General features: G+C 44.9%; 1 protein-coding gene across 2 annotated transcripts in view; it reads left to right on the forward strand.

The window, feature by feature from the left end:
- The first annotated feature begins 3,249 nt into the window (after positions 1 to 3,249).
- Positions 3,250 to 19,588, forward strand: part of slc8a3 (solute carrier family 8 member 3) — a 124,359-nt gene continuing 108,020 nt past the window's right edge. For both annotated transcript variants that reach the window (XM_056426039.1, XM_056426041.1), the window contains exons 1-2: positions 3,250 to 3,534; positions 10,426 to 12,293. In XM_056426039.1, the coding sequence (XP_056282014.1) occupies positions 10,513 to 12,293 (1,781 nt within the window). In that variant the 5' untranslated portion in view covers positions 3,250 to 3,534; positions 10,426 to 10,512. The remainder of the gene's footprint in view (positions 3,535 to 10,425; positions 12,294 to 19,588) is intronic.

Here is a 19,588-nt window from a genome sequence, read left to right on the forward strand (position 1 = left end):
ATATGTGAGTGTCTATGTGTTTCTGTCAGTGTGTGTGTGTGTGTGTGTGTGTGTGTGTGTGTGTGTGTGTGAAGCGATGTATTAGTTTGCATGCATATCAGTGGAAGTTGAAGGGTAAATCATGTTTTATTAACAATTCCCAAATTATTTCCCAGATTTTTCCAGATACCTGCTCTTTTTGTTTGATGAGAAGTAAACACGCCCTGTAAATAACCCCATGAAGGGTTTATTGTTTTGAGTTGTTTGACTGTTCAGCATTTTCCTTATTGATTTTGATGTATGCCTTTTATATTGTATTGTTTGAATAAACATAGACGTTTTATACTACTTCCGCTTAACAGACAAATCGGACTTTTATTTTGAAAGGTAACAAGGAAGCGCACTTTTTAGGTTGAAATGCGAACTGAATGGTATAGATTACGGACAGATGCGCATTTTATAACAAGTTTAATAGTGGATTTGACCGTATGGGACTGACTCTGTTAAGGTGGTGATGAGGTGGTGATAGTTTACGAGTTTTAATTAATGTATTGTCACCTAAAAAAAGAAAATAAAGGAGAGTCACCAGCAGCAAGTCTTCACGCCAATTCATATGATCCGACAACGCTTATTGCTGTCAGAATACGCAGGCGAAACAACATATATAACATAATAATAAATAAGACTAGAGGACGCTTTTTACAATTCATAACAGCATTGTAGAAAAGAGAGATAACAAACGGCAAAGATACGTTGATCAGAGACGTATTTGTTATTATAATACGTCAAATACAAACGTAATCTGGAGAGAAATACGTTTCAGTCAAACGTAACTGCAAATTGCATTTTAGGTCTGGGGGAACGTAATTTTTGTGATACAGGGTTGCGTCAGCAGCGGTTACGGGTGATGGTGCTCCATCAGTGGAGCTCATTACCAACTGGCCAGTAATGCGTCTAACTGGGGACGGGAGGCCGTTGGGTCGTGCAATGCAACTGCAAGAAGAAGAGACGCTGGGTGTGTCCCAAATCTCATACTATTATATTTAAACTTTTAGGACGTGGTGCAGCTGCCCTTCAAAAAGTGGGTTCTGTTGCGCGGTGGAGTCAGTCAATGAGCTGCCATCAGTCCGTCTGTCTGTGCTCTCAATGTGATCCGTCTTCTGCTCCTCTGAGGATTGTGGGTCAGAATACCGGATGCAGTTTATCCTAACATCCTGGTGTTTTTGACAATCTGCATTTGACCCTAAATACTCTACTAATATACAACATATATGTCTGGTTGACTAAATATTAAAGAAGTATGGGGATTTGCGCCAAGAGAAAGACAGGAGGTGAAGTGTGTTCAGTGAGTCGTTTAAAGCTAGCTTAGCTTAGTGTTTAAAGCTATCTTAGCTTAGTGTTTAAAGCTATCTTAGACTTATGTTTAAAGCTAGCTTAGCTTAGTGTTTAAAGCTATTTTATCTTAGCGTTTAAAGCTATCTTAGCTTAGTGTTTAAAGCTATCTTAGACTTACATTTAAAGCTAGCTTAGCTTAGTGTTTAAAGCTATTTTATCTTAGCGTTTAAAGCTATCTTAGCTTAGTGTTTAAAGCTAGCTTAGTTTAGCGTTTAACGCGAGCTTAGCTTAGCACAAAGACTGGAAGAAAGCCTTTGTCTGAAATAAAATATATTTGTATTAATTCAACAATTAATCATATAGATATATATATATGCAATTCAAACTGTTGTGGTTACAACCCAACACCAAAGTAAATTGTTACACACTAAACAAACAAGACTTGGTATATTTAGAGGTGCTTGAACAGAGGCATGCTAGCTGTTTCTCCGTGTTTTCAGTATTTATTCAAGTGTTTAATCACATAAAAATAAGAACCTTTGTGTTTCCATTAGCTTTATGAGCCGTTTGAGATCTACAGACACCGTTGTTCCCCTTTAGGAAGCACGCCGCCATGTTGCTACAGCAGCACCGTCCGACACGGGGAAGTTTCAGTTGGGTGCAATGCGCACTCTCACCGCTGGATGGCGCCAAACCGCGCACACTGCATCCTTTTTAAGGGCCTTGCAACACTCAGTCATCTTCACGTGTCACACTCCTGAATCTGCGGATTGACACTTGTGTGTCGGTATTACCGTGATATTATATTATAATATGTCATAGCTTCTTATATGCAGCAATCATACATTTGCTTTATTGTTGCATTCCTGAGCTTGTGACTTTACAGGTTATGTATACACATACATCTTTACAGTGAATACAATATAGTAATTTAATTTGTTGTACTGCAATTATAAAGCCATTTGTCTCTGTTGTGTGTTTGGTGTGTGTGTTTTGTGGCCAGAGTAAATGTCAGTCAGTGACTCGGTGATCCTCTTCCCGCTGTCATTAAACGTGTCGTCTTATATGAAGAAGCACGTGACCGAAAGGGCACATTCACTCTATTAGTCGAGATGAATAATTAGCTGGCACTCTTCACAATTAGCTGCTCCTGCTGCTCCTCCTCACTTCTCCTCCTCACTTCTCCTCCTCACTTCTCCCTCTCGTTGAGAGCCCTTGTCGCGGTGCACCGGGGCCCTGGATGATATTCGTGCTTTGCGGTGCAGGTTTCTTCTCTCAGCCGGTTGGTGACGTAGATGCGCGCGTCTGTCGGTGTGACTTTTAAAGATGCGGGGGAGGGAGGGAGGGAGGGAGGGAGGCGGAGGGCTGTGGCGTGCAACCATTTCACACCTCCACCCGCGTGAGAATAGCCCCCTATCAAACGTGAATAATTACCCCGTGAGGATGACACCGTATGGATGAAGCTCCTTCTCCGGCAATCGGCTCCAGCATACGCGGACTCCGGCGCACGAGAAGGAGGAGGAGACGCACGCGTGCGCAAAATCCGGATGACAGCCCGGGGCAAGTGAACCGCACAGCCGGGCGCTTTGCTCAAGTCGCACGGAGGTTCATATTAATTACATTCTGGAGAGAAGAGACAGCCGGGAATAAGGAGCCGATCTGCAGGAGCGACACCATCACAGATCTCCTGCGCTATCGCAGCGGACAGAGAGAGAGAGAGAGAGAGGAGGAGGAGGAGAGCGCTGATTCACGGCTTGCAGGAGGAGGGAGAGCCGTGCTGACGGGCGCTGAAGATCCATCTCTTGATCTCAAAATACCGACTCCCCCCTCCATCCCTTCCTCCCCCCTCTGCCCACTCCTCCTCCTCCTCCTCCTTCGTCATTGACAGCTCTGCGACCCGGTCAATCCGTCAGACGGGGAGGATCTGGGGAGGAGGGCGCCAAGGCAGGAGAGGACGAAAGGCGATCACCTCTGGCCGGTTTGATCCAATCCCCAAATACCGAGTGAGGCTGATGGACATGCCTCTCGGTGCATGAGGACGACACAGTGGCTCCACCGGGGTTTTTAAAATTATTTTTTTAGTCCGAGGAGCACGTTTGAGATCCACACAGCGATGTTCCACTGAGGCTGTGGAGAGAGGGGGATCCGAACGGCACCGAAGGGGGTGGATTGGAGCTATTTCGCAGTTTCTACATCAAACTCCCCGGAATACAAATCCAGGTAGGTTCTGATGAACCAACGCATGACGCAAACTAATATCTCAATAAGCAGGGAGTGATCGATGCACCCAGAGTAGACAAGCGTTGTTGGAGCAAGACACAGATGGGCTCTCGAGTTTAATAGTAAACCACGTTAGATGCACATCCAGTCCATAAGTGATGGGATGTGGTCTCGGAGCGCTTCATCCTGCCCCGGTTCCGAACCCTCCTCCTCCTCATCGTGCAGAGATGATCCATAGCAAAGGGGGTTCGTGATCGCGTCTAATGGGTGTGCCGTTTCAGTAATTGGCGCCTGTCAACGCAAAGTGTGTGTGTTGGATGGCGGTTGTTACAGTCCTGCTGCTGATTGGCTGAACTCCTGGATTTCTAGCTCTTTTTTTTTAAACACATGTTTATTGATGACTCTTTGAGTCGCATGGCCGCTGTCAGCAGGGGGAGAGTGTTTCCTCGAGTCAGCAGCGGGTCGTACTTTGAGAGGGGACCACCATGTAGGCGCGTGCGTCCTGTAGCCGAGGCCTGCGCGCACCCCTCCTTAAGTTTCCGTGAGGGCCTGTGGGTGCTCCAGCAGGGGGTCTCCCCCTCCCTCCTCCCCCCTCCCCCACGGCCCTGCAGGTATACCGACCTCGGGAGTGCGCGAGCCCCGCCTGCTGGTGATTAATCAGCAACAGCTGAAGCTCTCCGTGGGTCTGCTGAGTCCATGTTGACGCGCGTCTCAAGTAGCCTCCTTGAACAAGAGCCTCTCCCCAAAATAGGGAAAGAGACCCGAGAGCCGAGCAGCAACTGGCTCGAGCTCATGCTGTCTGCACCAGTCAGGGGATTTAACAGAGTGACCACTTAAAGATGGACGGAATCAGGTGTGTGTGTGTGTACAAATAAAAAATATCATGTTCCAAAAGGTTGATTTATTCAAATGGTTGGTTCTGTCAGTCCAGAAGTAGAAGATATAGTTTAGTTTAACAAGCTGATCATTTACGATTACGTGATTATCGAGTGTATCTCCATCCTGTAGTTCAATTATTTTCATCCTAACATATTTTATTTAGTCAGCTAGTCAGGGGAACACTTTGTATCTCTTTTTTAATTCATGCTAATTAAATGCTAAATTAATTGATTGAATTTGGACCTGAATGAGAGTAGTTATGTTGCATCATGGATGCTGTTTAGGCCTTTTACACCTTAATTGAATACGATTCAGGGAAAACATGAACAATTACTGCATGACATTGTCAATAATCAGCACACATGTAGATATTAAGATATTAAGTCAAAGATTAAGTGATATTTGATTTTGAAATATCTACTTTTTAATGTTTCCTCAAGAAAAAAGTGTTTAAAAGTTGTGTAAATAGAGTTAAAGTGGGTTCACCCTCATATATTTGAGGTTGCAGAGATCATTGTTGGACTTAATTGGAATATGTCACCATTTTAACTTGGTCTTTTCTGTTGATTTCTTGTCATACTTGGGGGTGGCAGCTGGACAGTCTTGATTAAACTCCAGCGTCAGTTCTCCTCTACAGTCACAATGTGAATTACAATCCCTAAAACGGTAATTAGTATGCAAATTGTTTTGTGTAGCTCCTAATTTAGGGGTCACGGCTCTAATGTTGGTACACAAAGAGAAATGGAATCGTTCACTCTGCATTCGCTGACGGCACACAATGCACTTTGTCCTGATGGGAAATCAATATTTAAAATACTAAATCCTCGTGAGGTCATCCACCTGAACTGTCTGAGAGCTTGAATGTAATCATTTTAATGAACTTTACATGTTTGCCTGTGGCTCTGTGTCTTAAATGAGTTCTCAAATTAACCAATCAAGTCAATCCATTTAGCAATATATAAGATTTTGTCACTCATTAAGTTGAGTTTACTCATCAAAGAGACTGAAACATGTCTATTGTGCTTCTGGAGTGGTGACGTGGACATTTACCAGTCAGGGACAGTCCAATGCACCACATTATGGAGGTGCATTATGGGAATTGGATGTTCCAGCATTTTCAGAGCTTTGAGGGAATAAGGAAAAGACACACGTGCATGTGCAAGGTGCAATGTGCATGCAGGACACACTGTGGTCCGAGTGTGATCGATTTGGCCGCATCACATCTGGACACCTCTGGTGTTAACGCAATTTGAACAGCATGACCTCATCCTCGAGAGAATATCCACAGAGTAGGTTAAAAAGGTCACCAAATTCCACCTCTTCCCGCTAGCTTAAGCTACCTGGCAAAAGCTACATGTAGCAGCAGTAGCTTGGAGAGTAAACACGTAGTTAATGCCGACAGAGACTCTGGTGTTTCTACTGTATGCGTGAGTGTGTGTTAGAAGATTATGGAAGCAGTAAACACTACAAAGCTGCTACCAACTACCAGTATAGTTTACTACTACTTCTTTTATGCTGAAGTGTTTGAAATAGTAAGGTGTTAGCGAAGATGTACGCCTTTGGGAAGTTCTGGCCTACTGGATAAATGATACTCGGATTTTACGACGCGAGTTGTATGAGAGTTTCTTAAAGTATTACAATTAAAATATTCCTAAAGGAATAACTTCCCCGCAAGAAGACCATATTTATATAATTGACTCGTTCTGTATTCTCGAAGTAGACTATGTTTTTCTCGTATACCTGCACGTCAAACGTAGAAAGAAGAAAATAATTAAATAACAGCAAAACTTTATCAAAACATCCGTAACCCTTGTGTTGCCTTCGGGTCATTTTGACCCGATTCAATATTTAACCCTCCTGTCGCCTTCAGGTCAATTTGACCCGATTCAATGTTTAATGTCGGTGTTCTTTCGGGAGTCAACAAACAAACATAAAGTACCTCACACTTAAACTTGGAAAACAATATTAATTCTAATAATTTTCTGGAGATTTTAATAGCTGGGGTCATATTGACCTCAAGGGTAAAATATGTTCGTAAATATAAAGGTAACAGGAGGGTGAAACATTGAATCGGGTCAAATTGACCCGAAGGCAACACAAGGGTTAAAGCTACAGTGAAGTTTAAAAAAGACGGAACATTTCAGCGAGCTTAAAGCTGCTGCGAGCAGTATTTGTGATATTAACGATGGATCACGTGACGGCTCTCATAGCGTTGTTTTCCACTGTAGCGGGCGCATGTCTTGAAGCCAAAGAAAACCCTGATAAAAACTGACTGTATACACTTCATGATTTCCCTTGCACCAAACCACAGATGGGCAAAGCTAGCCCGCTAGTTAGCGAGCTAGATGGTGACCATGATGTAGCATTTAGCAGCTAAAGAGGCGGATATTTCCCTCAGGAGTCGGTGGAGACCAAAACATAATAAGAATGGATTTACAGTCAATCGCGTCGACAGAAACACGACTCCAAAGGAACGCTGACGTTGCTTTGTGCTGGACGTGTAAAGATAGACAACTGAGACGGCCACATCAACAACGGAGTCATCTTAAATCATGTTGCTTTTTTAAAAACGATAAGTTTGAGATTGACCCAGGTTACAAATGATGATATAATTGTAGCGAGCGTATACACTACCGTTCAAAAGTTTGGGGTCACTTAGAAATGTCTTTATTTTTCAAAGAAAAGCACTGTTTTTTCAATAAAGATAACATTAATCGAAAATACACACTATACATTGTTAATGTGGTAAATGACTATTCTAGGTGGAAACGTCTGGTTTCTAATGAAATATCTCCATATAGTAGAGGCCCATTTCCATCAACTATCACTCCAGTGTTCTAATGGTACATTGTGTTTGCTAATCGCCTTAGAAGACTAATATCTGATTAGAAAACCCTTGTGCAATTATGTTAGCACAGCTGAAAACAGTTATGCTGGTGATATAAGCTATACAACTGGCCTTCCTTTGAGCTTGAAGTTTGAAGAACAAAATTAATACTTCAAATATTAATCATTATTTCTAACCTTGTCAATGTCTTGACTATATTTTCAATTCAATTTCCAATTCATTTGATAAATAAAAGTGAGTTTTCATGGAAGACACGAAATTGTCTGGATGACCCCAAACTTTTGAACGGTCGTGTAAATGTATACGCTCTTCCTCTTGTAAGTCAAGCGTACAGTTAAAAGGCCCGGCAGTAACATACCGAGAGGCTCGCTAGCCTTTACGTTCTGGATGCTCTGTCTGTTTCTGCCTCTTTGCAGTTTCTGCCCATCCAGAGCCACCACGCAGTCAAGAGACGGGGCGAAGCTGGCAGGTCAGCAGTGCTGCTCTGATTCTGAAGCAGGAAGAGTGTCGCGTCTTTTAGCCTCCTTTTGGAAAACGTACCCCCGGTTTCCACTTTTCCAACACCGGTCGTTTCTTCAATACGGTTAATCGAGGTTATTGACTTTAATTTAAGCATTGCAAACATTTTCTCCACTCCTAAACTCTGTCTCTCTCGTCTGTGAGTTTCCGTGTTCAACTTTTAAGACTCCTATAAAATGTCCAAACGGCTGCGAACTTTAAAAAAAAACTTTTCACCCGTTAAGTTATGACTCTGTCACTCAATAATTTCCTCGTTGTTTTTTGCTGTCGATTCTCGCAGGCATTGCAGAGCTGGCTCCCCTCCATATACATGCTGCTGATTCAGCACAATTTAAAGTTCTTTGTCTCCCGCTTCCGCCGCCGTTTGCCGTCCTCCCCGTTTCCATCCTCCGCGCTGCTCTGAAATCGACATCTTTTTATTATTCCTTTTTACAAATGAGAAATTTCATTTCAAACTGAGAATTTTTTATAAAAAGTCTTTAAAAAACCCTTTTTGGAAAGCAATTTATTTCTGAATTTTATTGAGGTTATACTTCTTTTAAAGTCATTGTAATAATACAGATAGTGATGAAATTAATTATATCTATCTAAGTATTTTGGAATAATTTATTCCAGACTATATTAATTGGTTTTGCTGAAGCCTGAGTTTGAACTCAAGATGTTGATAGTAACTGACAGTTTATTTGCAGACATTATGTTCGTTGTCACTTCTCAGGTTCCAAAGACAATATTTGGCTTTTAAATTGGTGTGAGTGCTTAAAATATGCCAGCTCCTGTTTGAGTATCCACACTTCCAAAATCTGTCAGCCATCCAAACTGGCCAGTGGTCCGTCTGGATGATGGATATCATTTCCACAAGTATAACCTGGGAGTTCAAGTTGGTTTTATTTAAAAAATATTCAGATCCAGTGTGCTGCACAAGACTTAAATCGAATAAGAAATCCTCATTTGCATAACATATGCCACTTAATGGATGCTTTTATCCAAAGGGCCTTTAAGTGCCATGCGTTTAAACTGTACACCAGAGGTAATCAGCCCTTTAACCAGCAATCAGAACACAAACATGCACTTTAAGGCAGAACATGTAGAAACATTCAAACCACATTTTGCTCAACAAAAGCAAAGGGAAAGCAAGTGTGACCGGCGAGCCGATTGTAAGTCAGATTCTGGGTCTTTCTCAGGGGTCCCTTAAGGCGTGGTGAAGGGCCACACCCACCTTTCTCTACCTCCAGAATAATCACAGAGAAAAGAGCTTTTTATAATGAATCCCATGTTATGTCAGCTCACATCTTCTGAGACTTTTATTCCAAGTGCCTATGGCCTCAAAATAATGCTCATGTCCGATCTCATAAGAGCCGAAGAGGTCCATCACATGAATTCGGACGATGTCCGCATCGTTACTGTCATGCTGCTCCCTCTCTTGTGGAAGTGGAAAGCATTCGGAGCTCAGTCTGAAATGAATTTGGACGGGACTGTACCCTTTGTTTCAGTTTGCCTCTTGACGGTCTCCTGCCTCCCCGCTGCTGTTTTCTATTTTTGCCAATGCGACATTTCGGACAGTGCTTAGTTTGGCAACGTTGCACGCCTGCTGAGCGAGTGGTTCGGTTCAGAGCTGTGTATTACCCCCGAGATCTCAGACAATCGCACTCAAAAACACATCGAGGGGACACGTCGCCACATCAAAAACTCACTTTATGATGAGCAATGAGCCCACAGGCTATGATTTCATTCAACTAATGTTATCTGCATTGTTCACATAGTGGTTTACAGACCTGAAAATCTCATGAATTCCTAAGCATGGAGAACTATTTTCCAGCCTGCCTCTCATAAATAACACAAAGGTCTCGCGGCTGCTGTTTGAAAAGAAGGAGGCAGAAACTCATTGAAGTTGTACGGAGGCATTGTGGGATGATTTAAATTCTTGCTTCGGAATCAGTGTGTGTTTCTCTCCATGTGAAATGCAAACACACACTCTTATAGACATGCACTAATGCTCCTCCTCCAACTTGGGGTTTTAAACAACGTGAAAGTAGTCTTACACAGGTTTGATATCCAATGCATTACGTGACAGTAATTACTGAGTTATTATGATGAATACATAATGCATTCTTTTATTTTTTACTGATCAAGATGTTTTCTATCTCTTTGATGAAAAGATGCAAACCAACATGAAGCAAGTGTATTACCACCGTCCTCCCTGTCTGTCATCAGAGAGTAAACCCTTTGTGACTTTTGTCTTTTAATAAGTATATATATAAACAGTATAACGTCAATACTACTCAATACAATTTTAAGGGAATTATTTATAAAAAAATCCTTGAGTTATAAATGTAATTAAAAAAGGATTAATATGGAAGATGTATGTGGTAGTATATATAAATATATTTTGTTTTTTATCTTGTTTATTGTTTTTTTTTTTCTTTCTTTATTTTAGATTAATTTTCTGATTATTTTGATTTCAATTTAGGATAGGAATTTATAAGCATTTTTTTGCTTCGACCCATACCTTTTCAGTCTCTCTCTTTTGTATTTTTTTTTTATAGGATAATATTGTATTGTATTTGATTGACTGAATAAAAAATACAAAAAAACAAAAACAAAAAACAAACAAACAATACAATCTGTTGTTTCTCCCTTGTGTTCAGGTGGTGGGTGGAGAAGAAGCACAGCCCAGTGCTGGATCCCAGGGGGACTGTCAGTGTGGTAAGGACACTTGAGACGAAGGAGGGTGCATGGAGGGTTCAAGGCCTGTGAAGCCGGGGTCGTCCGCCTGCTGCTGGATGGGGCTGGTCTCGGTTGCCGTCGCCTTCCTGTGTACGGAGGCCCGGACCACTCCGAGCCCTCTGCTAACCCCCAGCAATGCCACTTGCACGGGAAACTCCAAGTGTCAGGAGGGCATCATCCTGCCCATCTGGTATCCCGAGGACCCCTCCATGGGAGACAAGATCGCACGGGTCATTGTGTATTTTGTGGCCATGATCTACATGTTCCTCGGGGTGTCCATCATCGCCGACCGCTTCATGGCAGCCATTGAGGTCATCACCTCCCAGGAGAGAGAACTTGTCATCAAAAGGCCCAATGGGGAAACGATCACAACCACGATTCGGGTGTGGAACGAAACGGTCTCGAATCTCACCCTCATGGCCTTGGGCTCGTCCACCCCCGAGATTCTGCTCACTTTAATCGAGGTCTGTGGACACGGATTCCAATCTGGCAAGCTCGGGCCCGCCACCATCGTCGGCAGCGCGGCCTTCAATATGTTCGTCATCATTGGCCTCTGCGTGTCCGTCATCCCCCAAGGAGAAGTGCGCAAGATCAAACACCTCCGAGTGTTCTTCGTCACCGCGGGCTGGAGCGTCTTCGCCTACATCTGGCTCTACATGATCCTGGCCGTGTTCTCTCCCAACGTCGTCCAGGTCTGGGAGGGTCTCCTCACACTGGCCTTCTTCCCCATATGCGTGCTTCTGGCGTGGGTGGCGGACAGGCGGCTGCTCTTCTACAAGTTCATGCACAGGACGTATCGCACCGACAAACACCGGGGCGTCATCATCGAGACGGAGGCCGATCGCTCCAAGGGCATCGAGATGGACGGCAAGATGGCCAACTCCCACTTCATGGACGGGGGGGCGACGGGCAACCTCGTCGCTCTGATGGAGAGCAAAGAGGCGGACGAGTCCCGGCGCGACATGATCCGCATCTTGAAGGACCTGAAGCAGAAGCACCCGGAGAAAGAGATGGACCAGCTGGTCGAGATGGCCAACTACTACGCCCTGTCGCACCAGCAGAAGAGCCGCGCCTTCTACCGCATCCAAGCGACGCGCATGATGACCGGCGCCGGGAACATCCTGAAGAAGCACGTGGCGGAGCAGGCCAAGAGGAGCGTCAGCGTGCAGGAGGTTCGCGCGGAGGAGCCCGACGAGTTCGTGTCTCGAGTCGTGTTCGAGCCCGCCGTCTACCAGTGCCTGGAGAACTGCGGCGCCGCCATCCTGAGCGTCGCCAGAAAGGGCGGCGACGTCGACAAGACCATCTACGTGGATTACAAGACGGAGGACGGCTCGGCCAACGCCGGGGCGGACTACGAGTTCTCGGAGGGCACGGTGGTGTTCAAACCGGGGGAGACGATCCGGGAGATCCACATCGGCATCATCGACGACGACATCTTCGAAGAGGACGAGCACTTTTTCGTGCGGCTCAGTAACCTGCGCGTCCTGGAGACGGAGGACGAGGTGCTGTCCCCGAACAGTCTCCAGTACCCGAAGGCCACGCTGGGCTTCCCCGCCGTGGCCACCGTGACCATTCTGGACGACGACCATTCGGGCATCTTCACCTTCGAGAGCAAGTCGGCGCACGTCAGCGAGAGCACGGGCGTCATGGAAGTGAAGGTGCTGAGGACTTCCGGAGCCAGGGGGACGGTCATTGTGCCTTATCGCAGCATGGAAGGACTCGCCAAAGGAGGAGGGGAGGACTTTGAAGACACCTTCGGAGAGCTGGAGTTCAAAAACGACGAGACCTGGTAAGACGGCTTCCATTTTTTTGTTCTCATTCCTCTCACGATTACCCGGCGGCCGCTTTTCATTCATCAACCAAGGATATCGCAAAAGCAATAACTGCAAGTAATACGTTATTTTCTTTTCATGCTTGTTTTTCCATCCCGTAGATTTAATTACCTTCGCATTGAAAATGCGGAAGGTTATGTTTTGATCGCTGTGTATTTATTTATTTATTTATTTGTATGCGTGTTCCTCGCGTAACAAAAAAAGTTGTAAACCTTATCGCATGAAATTTGGTGGGATGATTGGTTATTATCCGGGGACCATTTGATTAGATTTTGGGATTGATCGGATCAAAGGTCAAGGTCAAGGTCATGAAAAAGGTCAACATCTTCTTGAAACGCATGAAATTTGGTGGGATGATTGGTTATTATCCGGGGACCATTTGATTAGACTTTGGGATCGATCGGGTCAAAGGTCAAGGTCATGAAAAGGTCAACATCTTCTTTTTACCATAGCGCGGCCAATTTGTATCCAATTGGCATGCAACTAATGCCAAAATGTTCATAATTCAATGCCCAATCTTGTGATATGCGAAGGTATGCGCTCTACCGAGTGCCGGTTGTAGTTGTGTTTTGTTTTTGAGTTGCCCTTTGATGGTGATAAACAAGTCAACAAACGGTAGCTACAGTGTGTAAGATATGAACGCCGGCTTCAAAGATATTCCGCAATCCGCCCGACTCGCGGCTCATTCAGGCTTTTTGCTTTTGATAGCGAGACGTCGTCTTCTTCGCCTCTTGACGTCGTTTAATTCAGAGCATACTTTGGTTACCTATTCATCTGCTTGCTTGCACTCATCGCTGTGAATTTTTAAACGCTTCTTACCCTCTCATCTGAGCATGCACTCCGCATCCCCTTGTTTCCCCGTCAAGAGATTTGGCTCGTCGGAGCGCTTCGGTAGCAAATCTGTGTGCGTCGCATGCGACGGGGATTTCAACTTTGGGATTCGTCACACAACTGTGGAAACAGGAAGTCCTTAAGTAACACCTCTCTAATCCCCGGCTGCTTTTGTTTTTGTGGAACTTTCTGGATGTTTCGCTTCTGACTATTGGTATTATTTCTGTGTCGTGTCTGCTTCAATTGAAATAAAGCAGCATGGACGAAAAGGAACAGGGAGAGAGAGAGGGAGAACATTGCAACAACAAAGGTCAAAGGTCAGGCTCTGTCCCATGTGTTAATCGGTACATGGCAGTCAGCAGACTGTGTGATAATGAATTACAAGACTGGAGGTTTGATTCCTTCTGGGTGTCGCCGTGCCAACAAAGCTTTGGTGCTAAGCGTGTATGAGAGTAATAGGGATGGTTTATGTGCATTGCGTTTGTGATGCAGCTGTACCATCTGTGTATAAAACTGCTCTACAAAACACAGGCTTACAACAGAGTGGGCACATTTGGCAGTGTTGCAATAACCGCGTCATACTGTACTGTGGCACAAAATAGCATTGGGGCCGCATGTATTTAATGATGCGACAGCTTTTTTTGTCCCCGTGCCTGTAAGGCAGTGCTCTGGGACGCTGGAATGTGCGCCTGAGAAATATTGATTTGTTCTTTTCACAGCTTGCATTCGCTTGCAACTCACGCATTGGTCTGCAGGCATTTAATCAAAGTGACATGCCTCTGTGACATTCACTCCCCCCCCCCATCAGGACCCTCTCAGCCGCGCTGTGGCTCACTGGCAGGGTGCTGTGCTCCCGGCGTGCGGGTTCCTGTGGGCCGAGGAGGCCCAGGAGACCGGCGGCAGGGGGGGGGGGGAACGAGCGTTGGTGTGATCAGCGTGCACACGGGGGCCCGCTGAGCTCTTAGGGTTTCGCTTGATTTATGTGAGAGACGCTTTATGGGCCAGGCCCGCAGGCTGCCAGGGGAGTAGATGTGGAGAAAGACTATTATTACGACGCTGCGGTGATGTTGTCGGCGTTGTGAGGGAATGCTGCTTCATCGATCTGCGCATCGTGCTGCGAGTCAGATGTTCTCGCAGTGCGGCTCTGCTCACACTCTGTGGGCCGGTACATGCTCGTGGGGCTCCGGGAGAAGAAGCTCGACTTTGTGGTCGAATGATTATCGCTTCAGAAAGTCTCAATAAAACCGGAAGAACGACTTTAAAACGATCTGGGGGAAGAATGTCACTTTACGTGGCGGTTAATAATCAAATTGCCTCCGAATATTCAATAATAAGTGCTTTAATAAGTGCATTTCCCAAAATGTCAAACGATTCCTTGAAACCACAGGTGTCAAACACAAGGCCCGCGGGCCGAATGCGACCCACCGCGTCATTTTATGCGGCCCCTGACGGCTTGAAAGACACATGATCACCTTTATATCCTGTGCTTTTATTTTGAAGGTTACAAATTAAATGGATTTGTGTTATAATATTAGAGACATTTTCTTGTGCACAATATTTCTACTCTCCAATAAACAATAATCAAATGCAAAGAGAGTTATTTTACAATATGTTCGGGAGTCGATTATACAGTTACACCGGCCCTTTAAGAGGCGGCCATGATGCTGATGTGGCCCACGGTGAAAATGAGTTTGACGCCCCTCCTTTAAACCAAGTCAAACCAGCAGCAGTTTGGGGTAGAGGAGCATATAAACAAACCTGGATCGTGCACCACGGAGGTTAAACGGCGATCCAAAGGTCGCGCCATGTGCTCTTTGACCCTTTTTAGCAGGAGCTGAAATCGTATCGTCGTTTAAAAAAAGAAAAATCGCGTTGTGAACGTAAACACTGACATTTTGCGTGACATTGCAAAGAAGAGGCCGCGTGCTTCCCAAGAACAAATAATACGACCGCTGAATAATAAGCGCCGGAATGGCCGTCTGTAGGATAAATGTCAGGGAAACGGTGTTGTTGACGTACGACGTGTGCACACGGCCCTTGATGTGGCTTCAACTGCAGAGCGACACGCGAGACAGATGGTGGCTATGAAGCTAAACCCACACAGTCAACTGTGATTGATGTTATAACCACAGAGTAGTGATATATATATATATCTATAAACATACAGGACATTATTCCGCAGTAAGCAGTTAAAACAATGACAATTGTTCATATGCATGAACACGCTCGGGTATTAATATGAACCCCCCCCCCCTTCAGAGGCTTCTGGATCTTTTGTACAAATGGCAGACTGCTGCTACAGAACTCCCAACAAATCTCCAGAAATTTCCATAATTCCACTCTGATAGTGATGCATTTGATTCTGCGTGCGTCCACAAAGAAGACAAAGAGGAGCAGTGGGAGTGACGGCTTCATCCGGAAGATTCACGGCAACATTTACATACACAAAACCGAGGGGATGAATGTGTAGAATGCATTCGCTAAAAAAGGCGAAATCACAGTGATGTTTCCTCCCGCTGCCTCGGAAGCTCTCCTCCGGGTCGTCTTCACGCATCGCGACGTGAAAAACTACAGATTGTATTTTGCCTCCATTGTTTTCGCATCCACGTTCCAAGTGGAAATTGTTGTGTTTTATTTCCATTTTTTACATAAACGTTGAGCTAACAGAAGGATTCCCTCCTCGATGGGGGCAGAGTGCCCCCCCCCCCCCCCCCCTCATAAAGCTTCTTAAATCTACACTTAACGCTAAACAGAGTCCTTTTCCTAAACATTTCTTAAATGGCTGGCAACGCACTATTACACAGTTGGAAACATAAGCATCCCAAATGGGTCCAAGTTTATTTCCCGTTTCAGAGTTTGTGAATGACGTCAGGAAGTTATTTTGGACCCGAGCTGCCGAGTCGCAGATATATCTTGAAAACGTGGTTCTTTTCACATGAGCTATCGTCAACCGGTGACCCATCACCACCGGCTCCGCCGCAGCCTCAGAGCCGCAACGAACAATTACTTGATCTTTTTATTTTAACGGGTCAATTATTCTTTTGAATAATGTTTTGTTTTCGGACATTAAAATGTGGGAAAACGAGGAGAAATGCTGTCGGTGCGACATGATGATCGATTTCAAAAGGTGTGAAGATTTGAGAATATCCAGGAAACTGAGTCTACAATTAGTACTTGGGCAATCTATTGGCTGATGAACAGCTATTGTGGTAAATATTCTGACAAGGGATTCATTGTTTTGAGTAAAAAAAAAGATGAAAGAAGGCCAAACCATCTGGTTCCTGCCAAGGCATTTGGTCCTCGCCTTAAACGCCATCTCACTTCACTTTAAAAGTTATTATTATTGATATACAGCCTGGCGGCACAGTACAATAGAGGAAAGATATTTAAATTACATTTTATATTCATACCTTGATGGTCGTGATATTATTATTTTTTCTAAGTTATCAGTAGTTCACATTTGCCTTTATTATTATTTTTACGATGTTTCTTTTTGTTTTCTTTTTTGTTTTTGTTTTTCCTGTTCTGGTTTTTTGTTGTTGTTGCTTGTACGACATTTTATGTTTTGATGTGTGTGTGTACTGTTTGTGTGCCTGTAGTAGTTGGGAGGGGGGGGGGGGTTAAAGGGTTCGGGGAGGGGCCGTCCAACTCCTCATCTCAGAGGAGCCTCCAGACCTCGGTCTTTGGACGGTCCTCCACATTTTATAGATTTAAAGAACAACAGATTATTCAGTAATAGAAATAATCTTTAAAATGAAACTTTCTAATCCTATTTTGACCACCTAGATTGATATAGAGACCCTTTCCGGGGTCCCGACCCCCCACGTTGGTAACCACAGGTATGGAGCCGGTTTGCTCCTGACAATATGAAACGGCTGGAGGTTTCCCGGCTGCCGTTTCCTTTGAGCCGGAGATGATCACACAGCTGCTGGGTGGAGAAGCTCCATCCCTGGGGACCGCGAGTGTTTAACTAGGCGCTGATGGATTCATAAACAAATGAGTGGTGTGCAGCGGACAGACCGGAATCTGCTAAAGTAATTGCCACTGCGGTATGAGCACGACTCTCCCGCGCTTGAAAACCCGCCTCGTGTTTTTAGAAATCGCATCATGCTGATGAAAGGGCCGCATGGACGTAAACCCTTCTCCTCTGCTCCCTCCACCGCTCCTCCTCCAACTCATCCCCGCCGCATGCCTTCATAGCTCTGGAGTGAATAGCTGTCACCCCTCTGGACATCGTGATTGGCACATGTCCCCCCAGTGCTGGTCCAGACCCCGCGAAGGTTTCCCTGCATTCAGCTCCGGCTCAGCTAATCCTATTCACTGCTGCACTCCTCTTCTGTTATTCATGCCAGCCTCCATATACATTCTGTTCTCTCAATAATTGGAATGTGTCTTTTTAATTTAGTTTTTTCTCTCACTGTGCCTCAGGGTGCTTTGTTTTCTTTGTTTGTTTTGTAGTACTTTTGCATTTGCTTAATTACAGTTTACGTCAAGTGAAAAGTAAACCAGGGCTTGGAAACAAAAAGTCAAACTGACTCACATTTGGCTCTTTCTTTGAATTACTATATATATATAAATATATATATATATATAAATATATATATAAATATAAATATATATATATAAATATAAATATATAAATATAATTATATATTGTAAAAAATTTGGTACAGTTTGGGCTATATGATGTAATCCGTTCTGAGAGGCAGCCAAACTACATTATTTTAGTTGCTGCAACAGGATTTGGTGACTTGTAGACGTCAAAACATGTGTCGACATCTTTGTTAAAATGAGGAAAAGAACACTTTGTAGACATCTCTTGGTATTATTTACATATTTACCAATGATGCACATGCACAGCGGTGCATTGAGCTGCATGCAAACACACTCACAATGTCAACGATGACGTGTTTAATGTTCACCGACTCATTTGGCGAATTATCACGAGGTGCAGCGGAACACATTCATGACACGGTGCACAATAAAGTCAGAATCCTGGTGAATCTTAAGCGATTAGAACCCACAGGGACGTAGTCATATGTGTGGAGGTGGGGGGTTACCATGGTTACTGCAGGAATCCCCTTCCCGGTGGAGAGGACGCCGGCGATGAGGAGGTGTCGGCTGACCATCTGGATGATGCGATGCGGAGCGGGAGCCGTGAGCACCCAACGGATTTTATATTAAGTTTCGACATCCGCGACGTGATTGGCCGAGAGAGACTGAGGCCAAATGCGATTAGCAGGAACGACTGGCTTTAAAATGGCGTGGAGTAGCTTTCTGCACCACGAATATCTTTCCGTCTGCTGTGATATCAGATCCGTCTGTCGTCACACGTCCAGCCACAGGTCCTCACACACACACAGGCCTGCAGGACGGGAAGATTCACGAGGACGTTTGTAATCTTAGCTTCACACATTGGGGCTTTTGCACTTGGACACAAATATGGTCCAGATACACACACACACACACACACACACACACACGAGCGCGGGCTGTCTCACGCACCTCGCTAGAGTGGTAATAAATATGCTGGCCCTGCATTTGTTCCTCCCGGTCGGGGGAAATGCAATTAAGTTAAAGCTTATTTATAACACGATTCAGTGCAGGGCGTGTCGCCAGCTCCCCCCCCCCCTCCCCCCCGAGTGTTTGTGTGTAAATGTGACCGAGGATCATATATTCACTCCCCAAACTTCAGACAGTGTCTGCAGCCTAAGAGAGTTAGGGAGCAGGTAAATGCATCAGTTGGGCCCACTTGACTGTGAAAGTGTTCAGCGACAATGTTTTAACCAGGTCAACGAAATCAGGGAAAGGAAACAAGGGGAAGAAAACCGGGGAAAGAAACCAGGTAAAGGAAACCAAGGAAAGGAAACCAAGGAAAGGAAACCAGGGAAAGGAAACCGGGGAAAGGAAACCAAGAAAAGGAAACCAAGAAAAGGAAACCAAGGAAAGGAAACCAGGAAAAGGAAACCAGGGAAAGAAACCAAGAAAAGGAAACCAAGGAAAGGAAACCAGGTAAAGGAAACTAAGAAAAGGAAACCAGGGAAAGGAAACTAAGAAAAGGAAACCAGGGAAAGGAAACCAAGAAAAGGAAACCAGGGAAAGGAAACTAAGAAAAGGAAACCAGGGAAAGGAAACCAAGGAAAGAAAACCAGGGGAATGAAACCAGGAGAAGCAAACTAGGAAAAAGAAACCGGGGAAAGGAAGCAAGAGAAAGGAAACCAACGTCTCCGGAGAGCTGCTCGGACTCCTGTGACATTTTAACCGACGTTCCAAAGAACGTCTTCCCCCTGATTAACGGGTCGCCCTCCTGACCGACCCGTTAATCAGCTCATCGCCTCCGCGTCCACGCAACAGGTCGCTCTGTCTGCAGCTGAAAGGGGGATGAAGAGCGGCGTGTTCGATGAGAGGTCACCGCTCTCAT

Source organism: Pseudoliparis swirei, chromosome 11 (assembly GCF_029220125.1).
Source record: "Pseudoliparis swirei isolate HS2019 ecotype Mariana Trench chromosome 11, NWPU_hadal_v1, whole genome shotgun sequence".
NCBI lineage: Eukaryota > Metazoa > Chordata > Actinopteri > Perciformes > Liparidae > Pseudoliparis > Pseudoliparis swirei.